Below are 18,354 nucleotides of genomic sequence, written 5' to 3'. Positions count from 1 at the left end.
TCTATATTTAAGCACCTTTCATTTGCAAGCACAAGACATTGAATTAAGACTGTACTTTAGATTGAGGCAGTTTAAAGTATTATCAATAATAAAGTCTGGTACAAAGAAAACTGTACTCTAAAGCAAAGATCAAACTTCCAAGCCACTGTTCTTTTTGGACTGGGTATTTTAACACGATCATGCTTCTTAGCATTAAAGCTGGATCACTTCTTTAAAACTGGAGTTAAGTCCGAACTTCAAATGAAGTCATGATTATTTAAAATTTCTTGTTTAGGATGATGAACCGGTAAATATCATCTGTGTGAAGACAACCACAGAGTAACGTTTTGGGAATAATGTCTCCCATGCCCACAATGCCCCTACTAAAATGTGACCACAGTGGGCAAGGTGGGCAGCAGCCTTCCTCCTCATCAAGCAGTAACTTGAAATATTTAATTATCTGCTTGTCCTCCATCAGTGCAAAACCCAGTGACTTCATACGTTTCTCCAAACCCAGCGCAGCTACATTTACCAAATCCCATTTTATGACTGGTTTGCCAGAAAGGAAGAGAAAATTATCAGCATTAAAAAAAATACATATTGCAAGAAAAACATTAAAAATGGGTCACTGACTAATGGGACACCAGCTTGAAACACATCAAGCCCTAATTTCCCCTAGTTTTGAAAATATAAAAGATTAAAGAATCTAAAATCAAAGGCTATACTGAAATGGACTATTCACTGCCTCTGACTGTGGCTATAGACAACACTACAGACTATACTTCCAGATCTCACAGAATCCTGGCAAATTTCTCTACTTTTCACAAAGTTTCAGCATTGCAATGTGGGGTGAAAGGCATAAACTGAACATATCCACAAGTCACATTGTTCTCCCATGGGACAATGTTCACAACCAGAGATTCTTTGTGTATTTTCTCACTTGTCCAAAACGTCTGTGCTAAGCATAAAAAAATATGTCATCATTTGGTCAATGCAGAGATACTATTAGCTTTCCTTTTGCAAACGTATTTCCTTTGCATCTCAGATAATCTGTCACATTTACCTTTGAAGCAAAGTTACATCGGTCAATTCCCTATGAAGCACTCTTCATTAATAATTTCATACATTCTCACTATCTATCTCATCTATGGGAATATCACTACTTGGCCTCTGGAGATTATATTATTTCGATTTCTTCAGTACTGTATTATGACTAGAATAATTAACTTCTGGCTTAATTGTTACTAATGACTGGACTCTCTGCCCAGGCACTGTGTACAGCAGAAACATTGGAGGGAATTCTCAGCATTGTCACTGTTCTTGCCCCAGTGCTCTGGCAGAGTGCAGGGGAATGTCTGTGCAGTGTAAAACCAGCCCCTGTGACTCTACAGAACCATACACATGCATGCACTTGCTGTGCTTGCGTTTGGCCATACTGCTCAGTCTTTCTATGACCCAGTGAGAAGGCTTTTGATGTGAAAAAGAGGCTTTTGTCTCTGTATTAATTACAGAGTGTAGTCCTTGTGTGATTTTTGTAGAAATTTTCTTCTCTACTCTTCGTTTGCCAATCTGTTATTAAGAACAGGCAGCCTGTGCTATTAGACAGCCAGATAACAAGATATGAGAGAACACATTAATACAAAAACATGCAAAGTCATATCAACCATTTTGTCCTTTTGTGTTCTGTCCCCTCTTGACTGAACCAGACCCTCACCTACTAAGGCCTCAAGACAAATAAGCAGCCTGTCCTTCCTTTTGTGCTTAAGCCTGCATACAGACTTCCTCCTTAAGCAAACACCAACGCTGCTTCATAACTGGGGTCATGGACCAGTGCAGAAACATGTCACATTCCCTTTCCCATTGGCCTTTGTATTTCAGGTCCAAACACCACCAAGCTGGCAGACTAGTGCTGTCTGTAATGTAACTTACAGAGAATTAAAAAACAGTCTCTAACATGGCAGAAAAATGTTTCACTATGAAAAATAACAGTCTTTGCATTGTTTGGACTACCTAGTGGGCAGCTTTTTAGTGTGAACAGCAGCTTATTTAGTATGACACTGTACAGCTCACATATTTTATACGTGCTTTCTTGTTCCAAAGAGATATTTCCTATTTCACTTGGTTTTCACAGTAGGTGTAAGAATACAACCTGCTTAAAAGTGTATTTCATACACTGCAGCTGAATACAGACTGAGCACCAGGTGAAAGCATCTGCATCTCTGAATGCAAGCCATGCTTTTAAAACCACCCGAATAAGTTATTATTCATCATCAGGTTTACTTATTAAATAGTTACTCATCGAAATGTGATTTTTATCATCATCCATTTGAATATTTTCATGCTTAACTGGGAAACTTCTTCTCTGCATTTGCATGCTTATTCATTTAAATATAGATGTCTCTTCAATAGTTCAGACCAATGTTGCATTTATCTCCTTTTCAAATTTTATTCTTCTATGATTCCACATTTTTGAAGACACTCTAAACTACTGGGTAATGGTTCTGAATTATATTTGCTAAGGGTGTAATTCTGCCAGTTTTACTCTAATTGTTTTACCTCAGACACAAGGTCTTTGATTTCAAGGAGACCAGTTGCAAGGTAACATGCAATATGCAGTGAGAGTAAAGATGATGGATTTGGGCCCTGACTGCTTTCCTCAAGAGGATTTGCTGCAATGAAGATATTTCTGTTTGACAGGTTTATTGTTTAACATGCAATAATTTTAGATAGCAATGCAAACTTCCCCTGCAGTTCCACACTACGGATTCAAAGCCCATATGGACTGAAATGCATGAAGAGGGAAGAATGGATTTCTCAATCTGCTCTGTTTAAATACTATTCTCTTTTTAGCATGGAAAGCACATTATGCCTGATTAAGAGAGGAAAAACACTGAATTAACAGAACAAATTCCCTATAAATACCTATCTTCTTGCCTTTACATTGTAAATTGTTTTACTGAACTCTGTAAAATTTAAACACATAAATTGCAGGATTAGGGCTTAATTATTCAGATAAATATTTGTAGATTTACAAGATGAAAGGTGTCCCATGAAATAAATAAACAAACAGTAATGATAATTAATAGCACGCCAGTATAAACAACTAATTTTCAGTATTAATCTGAAAATTAATTTACTATCATATGCATTTTGGCTCTGGTTACAGATATCACATTATCAACCTACTTCATCTTAAACTGTGAAAGTTATTCTACAGTCTAGTAATGAACTCTGCATTCATGGATTTGCAAAAATAGGATGATTACAAAACCCATGAAAAGACAAAAGTATTCTGATAGGTAATGATTTTCTGGAATATCCAAAGATAAACCAGGTAAAATTCAAAAAATGTCAAAATGTTTTACATTAAGTTTTGAAACTCTTGCTAAACAAGGCAAAAGTAACATACCAGCAAATAAAATAAAAAAAAATGTGCACTGCATAGATTGTAGAACTATTGCAGATGCTCCCGTGCTGCTGACTGAATCTTTGTGTGTGTGCACAAACTAGTCGTCTTTCATTCTGCCCAACATGAGAGATTTCATTACCGTCTTTGACTTCTGAGGTTGGAAGGCAAAGGAAAGCTGAAGCTCTTGAAGGTAGATTTGATTTCATTAAAGGGATATTTTGAGATTAGTAATGACACTTTTAACAGAAGGTGTATTTTAAAAATCATTTTACTTTTGCCTCTGTAATACAGAGACTTAAGGGCTTTTTCATATTTCCAGAGTGAAAATGTGTAGAAGAAAGTTTTTCCGTTATGTTTCCTGCCTTTCAAGGGATTGTTAAATGATCTCACCAATATATAAAGCAAGTTGCATGCTGGCAACATGTACCTTATAAGCAGTAAACAAAATATCTCTGCTACTTTATTATTTCTTACCTCCTTTTCTGCAGGATGTCAAGACACTTGACAACTGATGGTCTGCAACTGTCTGGGATTGGCTAACTGACTGTGAATCATTCGTTTCAAATGAATTTTTTAGAATAAATGGAGAAGCAGAAATCTCATCCAAATTATCCTGGAATAAAGAATGCTGGTTTAGGCACATAAGAAATGTATTGATTCCACTTGATTATGATAACTTACAGCTGTGATCTCATAGAGAGCAACTTGTTATTTTCCAAGACTCTCTGAAACATCTAATGCTAGATTTAAGTTACACAAGATTCTTGTGGCTTTCAGCAACACTGACTTAGCACCCATGTCACAAACATTTGTTTACTTTTTTCCATTTAACTTATTTATCCCCTTTCCTCATGCAGTTAAATCATAGCATGCACTGTATGCTGATTTCCTCTCATAGTTAATTTGTATCTTTAGAAAAAGCTATAGGAAGGTATTAATCTGCTTAACATTTCTAAGTACATCATCCAAGGGATTTTGTTTTTTTAATCTTACATATGCTCAGCAGAGTTACTGGCAAAAACTGTACATTTTCTCCATTTCATCCTTTCAACATCAAACGGTAAGCAGCAAAAATTGGATCAGACTTCAAAGACTATGCTGTGCTCCAAGTCACAGAGCGACTCCTCCATTTCACATATTGAATTCGAGCAGGATATCAAAGTGCTACCAAAGAACCTCAGGTCCTTACTAAAAAAGAGTCTCTAACATCTGTAGAAAGTGAAGTGCACAGACAAATCACCTCAGGGAGCAGCTAGCATTTATTCTCAGCAGCAAATTTCCAGCCTTTTGATTCTCTTATTCGCTGTACCTCCCTGTCTCTCTACAGAACTAAAGTTCTTAGCAAGCAGGCTTTTGTCTCAAAGACTTCAAAACATCACTAACGGTTTCATGTTCAGATGGCTATGCCAAGCAGACATGAACACATTGCAGAACTGTGGACTCAGGAATTTGAAGTTATAATGGGATGTTGTTTTAGAATATAAACTTAGTACTACCTTTTTAGTTTGTTTGTCAGGAAAGTCAGGCACAACAGGAGAAGACTGGTTGCTGGTTTGCTGCCTAAAAGCAAAGAAAAAGAAAAAATTTAGTTTAAATATTGTCATTTCTTTACTCTTATAAAAGGTTTACTGGCATACACACTTTTTTTTGTTGATTTTCCCTTTTCTCCCTCCCCCAATTTCTAAATATGCACATACAATCAATTCAGAAAAAAACCCAGACCAGTCCCATTTCCTCTTATACGAAAGTGCATACTGTTAAACACAGCAACAGGTTATGAACAATGAATTTGTCATAAAAAATCTGCACATATGTGTAAAATGAGTTTACAAAAATTCAATTAAATTGAAGTAATGTATTAGTTTGTTAAGATTTTACATTAAATATTTTTCCCAGGGCTATGAGAAGCTATTTTCACAGAATTCAAACTTAAACACTCAAAATTTGATGGGTGAGCAAGAAGTAAAACACATGTGCTCTCCTAAAGCCATGTGGGTCAAAGAAAGAGCAAGAAGACGTCTTAGATTATTTGTCTATATCTGTTACTATTTTACCATCACATTATGTTGCCTTAAAAATATTAAAGGCCAATTCCTACTTCATTAATGCTGATTAAAGTAACATAAAAACCTTCTGCAGGCTGTGATCCTCATTGTCAGGCCTTTGAAGTCAATGGATTTCTTCAACAGCAAAGTCCACCCAGACAGAACTTGTTTCAGAATCTTCAGCTATCCAATACCAAAAAAGATGCTACCAATTTCATTTAGTGGATTAAAAAAATTGAGGTTAATAAAAATTATTTGGTATGCTCATGGTCCTCAAACTGGGATTAATACAAAGAGCTTTTAATTGTCAAAAGAGAATGAAATTCATAAACATTCATCTTTTCTGTAATGTTTCAATTTCACGAGGGAACTTCGGACTTGTATGTCAGATAAGGGGAATTTAAGTCCCCCTTTATTCTTTGACACAAAGAAAGAGAAGAAAAACATTCTCCCTAAAATGTAAATTGAATTTAAACTTGTGTTTTCCTTGGAGAAAAGGAAGGGATCCATTTTAGAAATGCATTATCATTTAGTACTGGCACACCTCTTAAAGTGGAAAGTATAACCTATGTCTAGGACTGTATTTTACACTGCATTTGTGCATATACTATATTATCGGTAAAGTTCTTTATCACTATTTATCTTGTATATATATTATTTAGATAATAATTTATTTAGTGGCACTGGTTAGATAACCTGCCACTTTTCCCCAAAACTTCCTCAAGCATTTTTTGAGCTGATGCGCTCCCTTTTCCCCCAACATTTCTAAAAATAAATCAAATACAAGGTAAAAATTATTAATAATCCTCAAGTATCACTGTGGTGGATGTCAAAATCAAAATTTACTGTCAGATCAGTATGTTGCAAATGGCCTACAATGCTAAAACTGGACTGAATCATTATATAAATTTAAATATTCAGATTTTGTGGTGGTTTGGATCCGGATCTAAATGAGCAGCATGAAAATAATCTCTGTCTTCTACTAAAAAAAAATACACAACCTTGCCACAGCTAGAACCTTATGTAACCTTATGTAATTGTTTAAAGCACAAAGGTAAAAATCCACAGCTTCCCTTCTGTACAGCTCAAGCTAGCAAAAATCAGCCTCTGGAATTTGGAAGCCCCCATACCCCAACTCTTAGTGATGCATTGTTTCTGATTAAAACAATCCTAAATTGGGTTGTATTTGCCACAAGAAAGCCCGTCCTTCCACAGAATTACTGTTGCTACCAGAAGTATGCCCTTGATTACTAGTTGTTACTCATGAGCTTTTCATTGCATTTTTCTTCCCTTGTCCTGACAAGATGGGGAATGTCAGAACAGCTTGGGGGACACCTGGCAGCCAGCCAAGGTCAGCCCACCACAATGTCAAACTGGCAGGGAATACCTCTGAAAATGTGCTATCAGCTGCTGATCTGGGTTCATAGGCCTGGTTTCAGTCAGGCAACTCAACATTGCTGCTGACTGTTCAGCTACTGAGCTGTAATACGCCTCAGTCTTCACATACAGGCTGTCTATAAATCACTCCACTAGCAAGAAACATTGGAAAAAGAAAGAAACATTGATTCTGAAGGTCTGTCTACACATCTGTATAGTGTATAGACTCACTATCCTTAGCACTGAAAGCAGCTGAACCATAGCAACATAAATGTAGTAATGGAGATTAACTTATGCTGGAGAAAAAATACCTGGTTTTGGAGTTACTCTGGCCATTGCTAGTATAAGTAATGGCACTTATACTTTCATTACTTAAATGCTTTTGAAAATGTTAGAAACACTACTAGGTATTCTACCAGAAATAATTCAGTTCATGTTGCAAAAGCAGTATTTTATAGAATAGAACAAATTCAATCCTTCCAGTGTGGGTAGATGAAAAATTCCAAAGGGGTGGAAAAGAGGGAAAAACTAGATGACACAGGAAAATTGTGCCCAAATTCCCATTTACACCTTTAAAAATCCTGAGTAACTAAACTTAGGAACAGAAAAGTAATTAGAAGCTCACATGACATCAGAATCAGGCCCATGGATACTACTGCATGCCACAAGGATTGCAGACTTCCTATTTCCATCACAAGCAATAATCTCTAGTTTGCTATGATTAAAAATAGGAAAGTGAAGCTATTAAAGGAAACCAGAATGTCTTTATACCAGCTTTTCTTGTGGAAATAAATGAAAATTCATATTCAAAAGATGCCTTATACAAGAAATTGTAATGTGATCTTGACAGAAACTGATATCACCCAAGGAGAAAGTATGGGAAAGGTGTATATATAAATTATACACCTTTATAAAGGGAATAAATTACCAAGACCCAGTGGCATTCTTCTGAAGATCCTGAAAAAATTGGTTTAGAATGTAGATATGTGACCCTTTCAATCAGCTATCCATGAAGAATAGAAACACATCAACATAGTGATTATTTTTCTTTTTGTTTTAATCAAAAGAATTCTTGGAAGGTTTTGTTGTTGACTGGTAAGAGTGAACCTCATTTTAGTGAGATGCAGGCTGCAGACCAAGTCAAAGAAACCACAGCAAAGACAGAAGAGCTTTTATATGAAACAGGAGAATTCACATGAAACCAGTTCCTAAATGAATTTGTTCTCATGTGACTGAAATCATGTTTAATCTCTCAGTGATACACCGGATACTGTGGTTATGTGCTAATCTACCAGTGCTCATGCAGGTAAATCCACATTGCATGCTATTTCAGTGGGCCTCCAATTGTAGCAAACCACTGAGAAATGAACCTCATTCATTTTTCAGCACAGCAACAATGCCATTGCAAGTAAAGCAGATATGTGGAGAATTCCTCTAGACCCATTTCTGTACTTAGTCCCCACACTGATGCAGCAGCAGCTGGTGGCACTACGACAAAAGCAGCTATAAAAGCTGCCTTGCAATGCCAAACCCACTGGCACAGAAATGTTACAGTTCACTTGATAATGACTTGATGTTGACAAATCATCTAAGCCACCCCCATTTTCAGAGAAAAATCAGTTACACCTATTTTTTTCCCCATATATTTGTTTAACCTGATTTAGAAACCTGCAGTGATGGAGCTGTCAAGACTTTCCAAGGTAACCTACACAGGGTTTAACTCAACTTACCATTAGTAAACTTTTCTTGATGTCTAACCTAACATTCTTTTGCTGCAATGCAAGGCCATTATTTCTTGCTTGATTCTCAACACAGAACAGTTTATTTTCACATGAGCCTTTCATGATTGGAGAATGATACCATATGACCCTTAGTTTTTCATCTTTCTTAGATATCTTCCTTTACCATGGTTTACAGAGATATGTGATCATTCCTGCTGCCAAAGGACTTGCTAATTTTCTTCAAGAGCAGTCTCTAACATACTACCTTAACCAAGTCTTGACAGTGATGACAAAATGTTATGATGCACAAGTGAGTTGGTGTATCTTCACTGCTGTAAACCTCCCAATGTAAACTTTGGAGCACTATGGACTTTGACATTGCAGATGATTACATTTCATGTAACTGTTTCTAATTTAAATCCTACCCTCTCAAGCCCTTGTACCACCACTCACTTAGTTCTGATACAAATTTAGTAATCAGATTCTGCTTCATCCGTCAAACCATTAGAGAGCAGAAATAGACCCATTTCTAGAACATGACTTTCACAAGCATACTCCCTGAAGAAGAGAAAAATGCGGATAATTATTCTTTGTCTATAATTATATAAACATCTAAGTTGGTGTGCCTGTGTAGCTTAGTTTGTGTACAGACTCTATTATACAATCTTGATTCTGTAAGGCTCATGTGAATGTCATTACTAAAAATAATGGTTTTGAGAACCTTAGCTGACCAAAGCCTGGACATGGTACAAAACAGGTAAAAAGAGAAAGATACAGGGGAAAAAAATCACAATGAACTCAGTTCAAGAGTGTGAACTGGTGTTGATATCCAATATCTTCTACTCTTAACACACAGAGCTCCAAAGGACACCAATGAGCAAGGGATACTCATTGACACACAGTTGAAGTCACAGAGCCAACTGAAGCGTAAGTAAGTCACTCTGTGGAAACAATGCCTTCTTCTATACAATACGATGGCACTGATTGTGTACATGTAACTAACTTCTGTTGTGATGTTTAGCAGTCACTGAGCTATAGTACAATGAGCTAGGGGAAAAAAATTAACAATACAGTAAGTATTTTCTGGGGGAAGTATCAAATCAGTATTACTTAACACAATTTTCATTTGGGAAGGAAATGGAAAGGATGATGATGGTGGAACATGCGGGTTACAGATACTTTGATGGGGTCTAAAGGGATTTAAAGATATTTAAGAATGACAGCTCTGTCTGAACAAGAAGATGAACAAGGTAGTATAGATTACGGTCCTTAGTCACTGAACTGTAGATTATCCTGCTAAGCAAGAACATTTATGAAAAATATATTCAGTAGAGATCTGTCAATCTAACAAGCTCAAATCACATGATGTTTTAGAAAATTACTTCTCACTTCTCCATAAATTATTCCTAATTAGCTCAAAAGATCCCTAATACTAACTTGAAATTTAGCTATGCCATTGAAAAATGCAGCATTTTTGATTTCTGCAATGATCAATTGCAAAATGGAGGCAGACATTAAGTAAGGCTGGTGTCTGTGCTCTCCTTATGAAAGAGGAGACCCCATCACACTCCTCCCTCCACTGCTGCCTATTCAGCTCTATACAGAATGGTAAATTTGCTATTCAGCTGCTGTAAAAATGGCTCAGAAAGGTTTCCACTTTCCTCATTTGAACCACGTTTTACTCATGTCTTGTCATGTTACTTTAAAGTCATGTTTGACTTTAAAATAACTGCCCTGTTTAAGGTTTGGTTGTGATTCAGCTCCTTGATGCCACGCAGGCCTGCAGGTTCCTCTCAGTGGCTGATGATGTCAGGAAAAGGCTTGGCAGGTGTTTCATACCTGCATGGTTTTTGGGGAACAATTAAAACAGTGTCAGCTTCCCAGGCGCACAATTATTCCCAGGATCCTGTTTCAGCAGGAGTCACAAACACTTCCACAGCTTTGTGGAACTGAATGGAAAAACATTTTTTCAATGAGACAAAGCCACTTCCCTGCTAATATTTACACTATCTACTTCTACTCCAACCAGAGATATTTGCCAACTCTCAATTTGCCTTAGTTACCTTAGTGACATCAGCTTTGCATTTGATAACCAAGTCAAGCATATAAATGCATGAAACATTTTAACATGTAATGCTAAATGAACAAATGTGCACATTTAATTAGAAAGACACGTAATTTTTTAGCTTCATTTTGATTATGTCCTGCATTCACTGACTCAAGAGCATGAACTAGGTGTAGAGATTCAATTTCTTCTATTGGATTATTTTTTTTTAAGTGCTCGTTGCTTCTGAACACTTTGAAATTCACGACTTAGTAAAACTGAGTGCTTTACATATAACACTGTAACTCAGCTTTTACACAGATCTTTAAAAGAGCAGCAGGTTGCCATACATTTAACTGCAACACTATACTCCTCTGCATGCATACAACTAAACTGTGTGCCATTTTGCTTTCTGATCCTAAGTACCTTTAAGCTCATTTCTTATTTTCCAGAACTACCAGTTAGGGGGGGAAAAAAGAAAAAGAAATAAAAAAATTTAGTAGAAATTAAAGAAAATGAAGAGAAAATAGTACTTTATTTCCTTTACTTTTGTTCCATATATGTGAAGCCACACTGAAGTTGCTTTCTCTTGTCGCTTACCCTACTGTGTTAAGCATCTGCACCTTTCTGTTTCCTACAAGTTTCCTGTATGACTGAACAGCCATGTGCTTAAAACAATAGCCCAGTAACAGCTACATGAAAAAGTGATGCTTGATTTATGGCAACTAAGTTACTGGATTTAGTCCCAGGGCTCTGAACACTACCTGTGAAATGCTGACATTTTCAAGTCTTGCTGAAGCCACTGGAACCTGAGGCCACTGCTGAGAAATGTATGGATCAGACAAACATTGTGCAGTTTTTGTTTGGGTTAAATTAAGAACTGCCAGCAGTAATGGCAATTTCCCAACTCCAGGCAAAAGACGAACTTATTTATCTATCTGACTGTAAACTGCAACCTGGACTGGGTGCAAGACCTGAATTGCCAATGTATTTTACATGGACATCTTCAGGTCAGATATTTAAATGCATTTAGACACTGATTTCAATGTAAGTTTCGTGGCTAAATGTCTTTAAAAGCTGTATAAACGTGCTACACAAAGCCCAAATTCACCTCAACAGTAAACAAATAATAAATTCTCTGTGAGCCTCAAATGATATACAATTAAGCCAAGTTGTACCAAACCCAAATACATTTGTTTGGTGAGTAACAAAGAATTCCAGAGACATTTTAATGCAAAAAATGGAAGAGAACCATTCCCATACACAAAAAAAATGAATAAAAAAGTTTAAAGAGGCTCTGTGCCTCCAAACAGCTCCAAATGAAAAAGTCTGTTTACATTGTAAATAATTATAATTCTGGATGCCAAAGAAAACTGACAGTACACATCTTATCAGCTCTTGCTTTCATTCATCAGTGCAGACTGGAGAATACATGAACACATGATCATCAATAATCCTAAAGAGATCACAAGATACACACCCCTTAAAGACTTAAAGAAACAGAAGGTGCTGCATATGCAGGAAGGGAATCATAAATTAGGAATCGCATTCCCCAGTGAGCAGTCACGCAACCCCAAAACAGAGCTATGATGGTAAAATGTAGTGGTTTGTTCTTCACCCTGAAAATCATTACCAAAACCATTTAGTCCTTGTCCAATGGTCTGAATCTTTTTCTTGCTGAAATCGAATACCTGATTCAAGGAAACTATGCTGGAGCACCAATAAGCTGCAAGAATGCAGGCAGTTACACCTGAACAAAGTTCTACAATAATGCTCTAGGGCATGTAGCAGAGTTAGCATGGAAGTTAACAAATCTCAATGCTATGAGCATACATGGAAAAAGAAATAACTGTTAACTTCTCCAGAATGGCTTCAGCATTCTAGTAACTCTCAGACACAGAAACTAATGAAAGGGATTAGTCCTGCAAATGCATCCACCCTCCTAGAACAATGCTGGTGAGTCAAACGTAACAGATCCCTTTTGCCTCTCATACCTAGGGAAATGTCACAGGAAGATTTGTCTGGAGTGAATCCATTGCTTAAAGTGGTAAAATACCTCTTCTCTTCAAGAGAGTACCACCATGGTTTACAGCATCCCTAGGCTTTCTGTCAGTGACAGAAAGTGTCCATCTGCTCTTGACAGCTCTTTTCCCTGTCTCATTGCTGGTCTGCATGAGGCTTTTTAGGCACAGAAGGGTAACTTCCCACTCTTGGACGTCTAATAACATGCACTGCAGCAAATGCTGAAAAGCTGAGCACTTGCAATTCTGTCTGCAATCTGCAGTATTCTGGGTACTTACAAGAAGTGCACAAAACCAGGAGAGCAATCCAGAGCAAACAGCACATTTCCACTAACAGGGAGATCACTGAGATGACAAAAGCTGGAGGGAGAACTTGTTAACCTACAGGTGGTCACCTTCAGAATATGGCAGATTTATAAGAGCTGGCTGAATCATGATGACAAATCTGCTCCTTTCAGATCTTGTGTGGGAAATTGCTTTTGTTAAAGAATAGATAGCAAAGGATTCAACTTACCAGCCTTCTTCACAGCCAAAATCAGAAGTAGAGCAGCTGCTTGTAAGCTGAGGATCTGCTACACGCTCCATGCTGGTTTTCAATCTTGCGTAGTTTTTACGAACCATATAACCCCTAAAAGCTAAAAACAATAGTTTTGAATCAGAAAGATTCTGCAGAAACTGAAACTGGCTCTGCAGCATAGACCTGAATGTCCCCAGCTTTTACAGAATTAGTGTACAAGAACACTTAGGACCCCACAGGAATGACTCCAATGTTTGCAATGTCACCAACACCCTGAAATTCTACGGGGCTTTATAGTCTCACTGTTGACCACTTGTTGGCACAGTCCAGGCAAGGAAAACAGGCCTCAAAAAGAAAATGCATCTAATTTAAACATGAATCCAACTCAGAATGTATTAAAATAAAATCACTCCCAAAACAACTTCTTTAATCAAAACTTACCTTTGGGCTGGTCATAATTTTACAGAATCAGAAGCTTTTCCTTCTTTTATTGTGGGACAATGGGGTGTGGAGCCAGGGACAGATATATTAACTGTAACCATGCTAAAACATTTAAAATACCTCTCATAAAAACAGGGAAAAATTTATAGACATTAGAATTCATACCATTTTTAAATTAAAAAAAAAAGGCAGAAAAAATAACCATAGTGGAATGATATGGTAAATAGAATTACAATTAATAAAATTTTGAGGATATCTACATTCTTTATTTCCATAAACTCTCTCTGGGTTTGGGTACCTAAATACCATAATTATTTCTATAGTTTTATCTTGAATTTTTTACATCTGTGAGCAGTAATAAAGCTCCAGCACAAACCAAATATAGTGATGCATACTGCACTTAGGAGAATGGACTAAAAAGACTGCAATATACACTTAAACTCACAAAAATTCAAAATTTGATTTTGTAGGGTTTATTTCAAGCATTATTTTAAGTAGAAATACCTAAAGGGAGAAAGGACTGAATAATGAAAAAGTAACTACAGTATCAGTGCCATTGTTTCAGTTTACAACAAGCAGTTGCTGAATAAGGCTGAGCGTTGTGAGAGAAAGGAGCTGTGTCCAGCTTAGTCCAGCAGGACTGCAGTTTTAACAGAGAGACAGTATGTAAAAGAATAGTGGAACTAAGCTGAGGAGATATAATTTTTTAAAAAATGTTTCCTGTCCAGAAAAGGCTTTTATGCACACTAAATGCATACAAACCAGAGTTTGTATGCGTTTAGTGTGCATAAAATATTCTGAAGATTAAATACCCAAAGGAGAAGAGCAACCCTCCCATTGGGGTCCAGAGCTCCATATTACAGGCACAGATAGGCACAGAAACAAGGTCAAAGGCAACCTCATGTAGGATCAGGACCAACACTGTGGACTACTGAAGGAAATCAGGAGATAGAACAAATACTGAATAAACTGAGGAATGGAGAAATTGATCAGAAGATTAACAACATTTCTCTGTATCTCACACTTCTGATTTTTATGAAAGCACTGAGTTTTCTGGGATAAGAAGCAACAAAAACTGCCTTTTAATGAGAGGTTATGAAAATAAACAACCATTCAGAACCTCTACAGAAGGCATGACAGAAGTTCAGCCTGCTGAGGTGTTGAACCAAATATACAGCTCAGGTATCCTAAGGCTTGAGGAACTTTCCACCCTTGATAATCAGACTAGGAAAGTCTGCCTATATGACAGAGATGAGGCAAGCTCTCACTTGTCCCATGTGATCAGGCTTCCAATCCTTAACTATCCCCTACTGACCAGACAAGAATCCTACTCTGCTATCAGCAGCAGAGACAGCTGGCCAGCAGTCACCTCTCTGCAGTTCATCAGTCGATGAACTAGAAAGAAGCACTGAAACAAATGAACTGATAAGATAAACTTCAGTTTTATCCTTTGTAGTTTCTCAGCTTTTAGTATTTCTTTGCATGTGTGTCTATAAAATCAACCCTGATACTTGCTGCGATTTTATATTTAAATATTGTTTTTCTTTTTATTAGGGATTCTCACTAATGTCAGTATAACCATTTTGGTCTTCGCCCCATCCACTATGTAAAAATCTGCTGTATCTGACTTAATAAACATAGTTTTTGCCCTATCTTCTGTTTTCGTAGGTATTTTCAAAATCAACTCCTCTTCCCACAAGATGGTTTCTAACTTTCTTTCAAATTACCTTGAATCTGAAAGGTAAATAGCTGTATTTTTCCTACTTTTGACTCCTGGAACAATTGAAGTACAGGGCAAACAAACTTCTTTAAGTCTCTCAAAAGCTTCATCAAACGCTAGTAGGACTGCATCTTTTCAACATTTATTAACAGGCTCTATAATGCTTCAAAAGAAATACATATGCAGAGAATTCTACTGGGGGAGTCTAAGAGGCTGGGAAGCTGCTCCATCACAGCAATTTGCATTACTGACTGGTGCTGGTTTTGACACTAAGCACTTGGCTCAAAGAGTGTGAAATTAGCAGACTCATGTTGCTACTGCTCCATGAACAATCACTGCATCATTGAAGAAGAATGATTACCAGCTGTCACCTCATTTTCACCTTATTCAGTCTATATTCCAAACTTTCCAGCAACAGTAGCTTTAACCCTGATCTTTACATAGCCAAAGATGACAGGATCTGACAAGCAACATAGGAACTGAACTTAATTTTAACACTTCTATTAGTAACTTGGTGTTAAATGCTTTATGCGCCACAAATTAGGACACAAATTTTTACTTCTTGTACTGATCATTTCTCACACAAAGAGAGTTTTCTGTCAGTTTCAGCACCTAGCAAACCAAGAATCTACCTCAGGGAGTCTGAGGTGTGGCATCTTGCCGTTACAAACTTTTAAGGTCTAAATACAAAGGCAATATACACTACACACAATATTGCCCAATTCCAGATAGGAAAAGTCCAGGCATTTGCCTTCTGAGTCCCACAGGAAATATAGAATTACAGAGCAAATTGTGAAGCACGGTGTAAAAAGATCAAAGCCAAACAATCACAGGTCTATGAGAGAACTATAAAGAAAGGAGATGAAGTAGTTTTAAAACAGTAGAAGGATTAATTCTCAGTCACTAAAAAGTCATGTGAAACAGACTTTTTCTACACATACACATTTTTGTTCTGTAACATCACCTAAAACAGCATATAACAGCAACTCAGAAGTGAAAGCTCATGCTTGCTAAAGAGAAGGCAGTTGATTTCCTAGGAACAGCACATCGCTTCCTTAATTTGTATAGTTAAAAGGGCATTCAGCAACTTAACTAATAGCATCTGAGAGAAATTAGAGCCCACGAATCTGATTATTCATTCCATGACAAATTAATTCTAACGAGCAGTAGAAGACACAGAGTCACATCCTTTGTTGGGTGCCATGAATACTTCCCCTCTTTCACCTTCTAGATGGATATTGGGTGATGCATGTTTAATAGCAGAAAAAAAATTCTAAGTTCTCCAGCAGAAGTATTATGAGAAGGAATTATGAATTCTCATGTACTAGCAGTAACTATCAGTATTATCAAGACTCACTAAGGCTGTCATCAGGTCTGGTGTCACTGATGCACATCAACACTTGGACATGGAATTCACAGAATCACAGAATGTGCTGAGTTGGAAGGGACCAACAAGGATCACCAAGTTCAACTCCTGACTCAGCACAGGATCATCCTCAAGAGTCATACCATGTGCCTGAGAGCATTGTCCAAATGCTTGTTGAATTGTGTCAGGCTTGGTGCTGCAACCACCATGTATCACGGTCTCTGATCTTGAGACTTGGTTAAATAAAAAAGCGAAGACGACTAAGAAATTCTGGCAATATCGGCAAGAAAGAGGAAGAGATTTTATTGTACATTGTCCCTTCCTGATTTTAGCATGAAATCCAGTAAGAATAATCTCCATTTTTTTCTCCTCAAAATCAGAAGAAAAATCAGACATTTGAGCATTGACAGAGCTTAGCTCAGAAATGAGGATGGAATATAAAGCTCCAGAGTTTAAAACTATAAGGCCTTCTCACTTTTCTAATATGCTCCCTGCATATGAGCATTAGGCCTTTAATGGTTACTAGAGACATACTAAACATGAAGAATTACTGGATGCCATAAGCTAGCACAGGGCACAATGAGATGGGAGAGTAAAGTTAATCATAGCTGTGCAGCCTATAAAAATTAGTCTGGTTCACCCCGACTGTGAAATTAAGATAATATGATACATCAGTTCAGCTGCCATTAGGAGAGACATGTCTTCAATGTTTTTTACACTGACAATGTAGTTAAAAGAAGGAAAACTACTGATAAAAAAATCAGGAAAATGGATCTGCTATTTAGGAGTAATTTTCAAGAAAATTTAAAGAAAACAGTTTTAGATATATTTATCAAGTGCTTAGAAGTTTTTGGAACATTTTACTTGTGTAATTCTTAGACCTATACAATGGTATTAGCTGAGTGCATGTACACACACAAACACACATAGTAATACAAATAGATGAATAAATATGCAAAAAATACTTCCTTGTCTTTACTGATCTAACATTATATTTTTACTGCTGAAAGTCCCAAAGGCAATGCTTTTATTAAAATCTTACATTTATTATAAATGTAAACCAGTAAATCACAGCTATTCTCTGTCCCTCTTTTTATTAAAAGGGAATAAATTTTGCCAGAAGTTCGTGTTAGAGATATGTAAGCAACGCTGCATCAGCAGAAGTTATAGAAAGAAAGCAATCTACAAGGGGATGCTTCCTTCTGAACATCCATCACTTCTTATTTACGGAAAAGAGCCCAAATCTAGAGTTGTTGATAAAGAATTTTCTAATACAGTATGACATATGGTGAGTGTGCGAGCACGTGTTGGAGGAGGAGATGGTGGCTCAGTGGATTAGTCATTTGCCTTTCACCTCTGGAAGCATAGTTAAACTCAGTCTTGACCAGAGCTGCACAGTATATTCCAGATGGCTAAAGTGGACCTAATTAAAATGAATTCAGTGATGTCACCTCAGATCTAAATGAATTGCATGCACCACTCATTTGGCATTTTGGCAATGTCAGTTCACAAATAAAATAACCAGATTAAAATCCTCCCTTAAGTCTTTTGGGACAAGTCACATTGCATGGAAATACATGCTATCATAACTAGAAAACATATTTTCATAATTGTATTATCTGTTGCTTTAAATTCTAATTAATTCTAAATTCTAATTATTCTAAAATAAACATTTAATGAGACTTGCATGTGAGGTAAATCAATGAAGCAACAT

At 36.8% G+C, this 18,354-nt stretch overlaps 1 protein-coding gene across 1 annotated transcript in view; it reads right to left on the bottom strand.

Moving 5' to 3' along the window:
- MYO3B (myosin IIIB) overlaps window positions 1-18,354 on the bottom strand; it is a 198,183-nt gene that overhangs the window by 37,977 nt on the left and 141,852 nt on the right. The window contains exons 33-35 of the mRNA XM_041403364.1: window positions 13,111-13,231; window positions 4,885-4,948; window positions 3,863-4,001 (exon numbers count right to left, since the gene is read on the bottom strand). Of these exons, the coding sequence (XP_041259298.1) occupies window positions 3,863-4,001; window positions 4,885-4,948; window positions 13,111-13,231 (324 nt within the window). The remainder of the gene's footprint in view (window positions 1-3,862; window positions 4,002-4,884; window positions 4,949-13,110; window positions 13,232-18,354) is intronic.

Source organism: Onychostruthus taczanowskii, unplaced genomic scaffold, assembly GCF_017590055.1.
Source record: "Onychostruthus taczanowskii isolate IOZ18803 unplaced genomic scaffold, ASM1759005v1 scaffold20, whole genome shotgun sequence".
Classification (NCBI taxonomy): domain Eukaryota; kingdom Metazoa; phylum Chordata; class Aves; order Passeriformes; family Passeridae; genus Onychostruthus; species Onychostruthus taczanowskii.
This window is presented reverse-complemented; position numbering and strand designations above follow the sequence as displayed.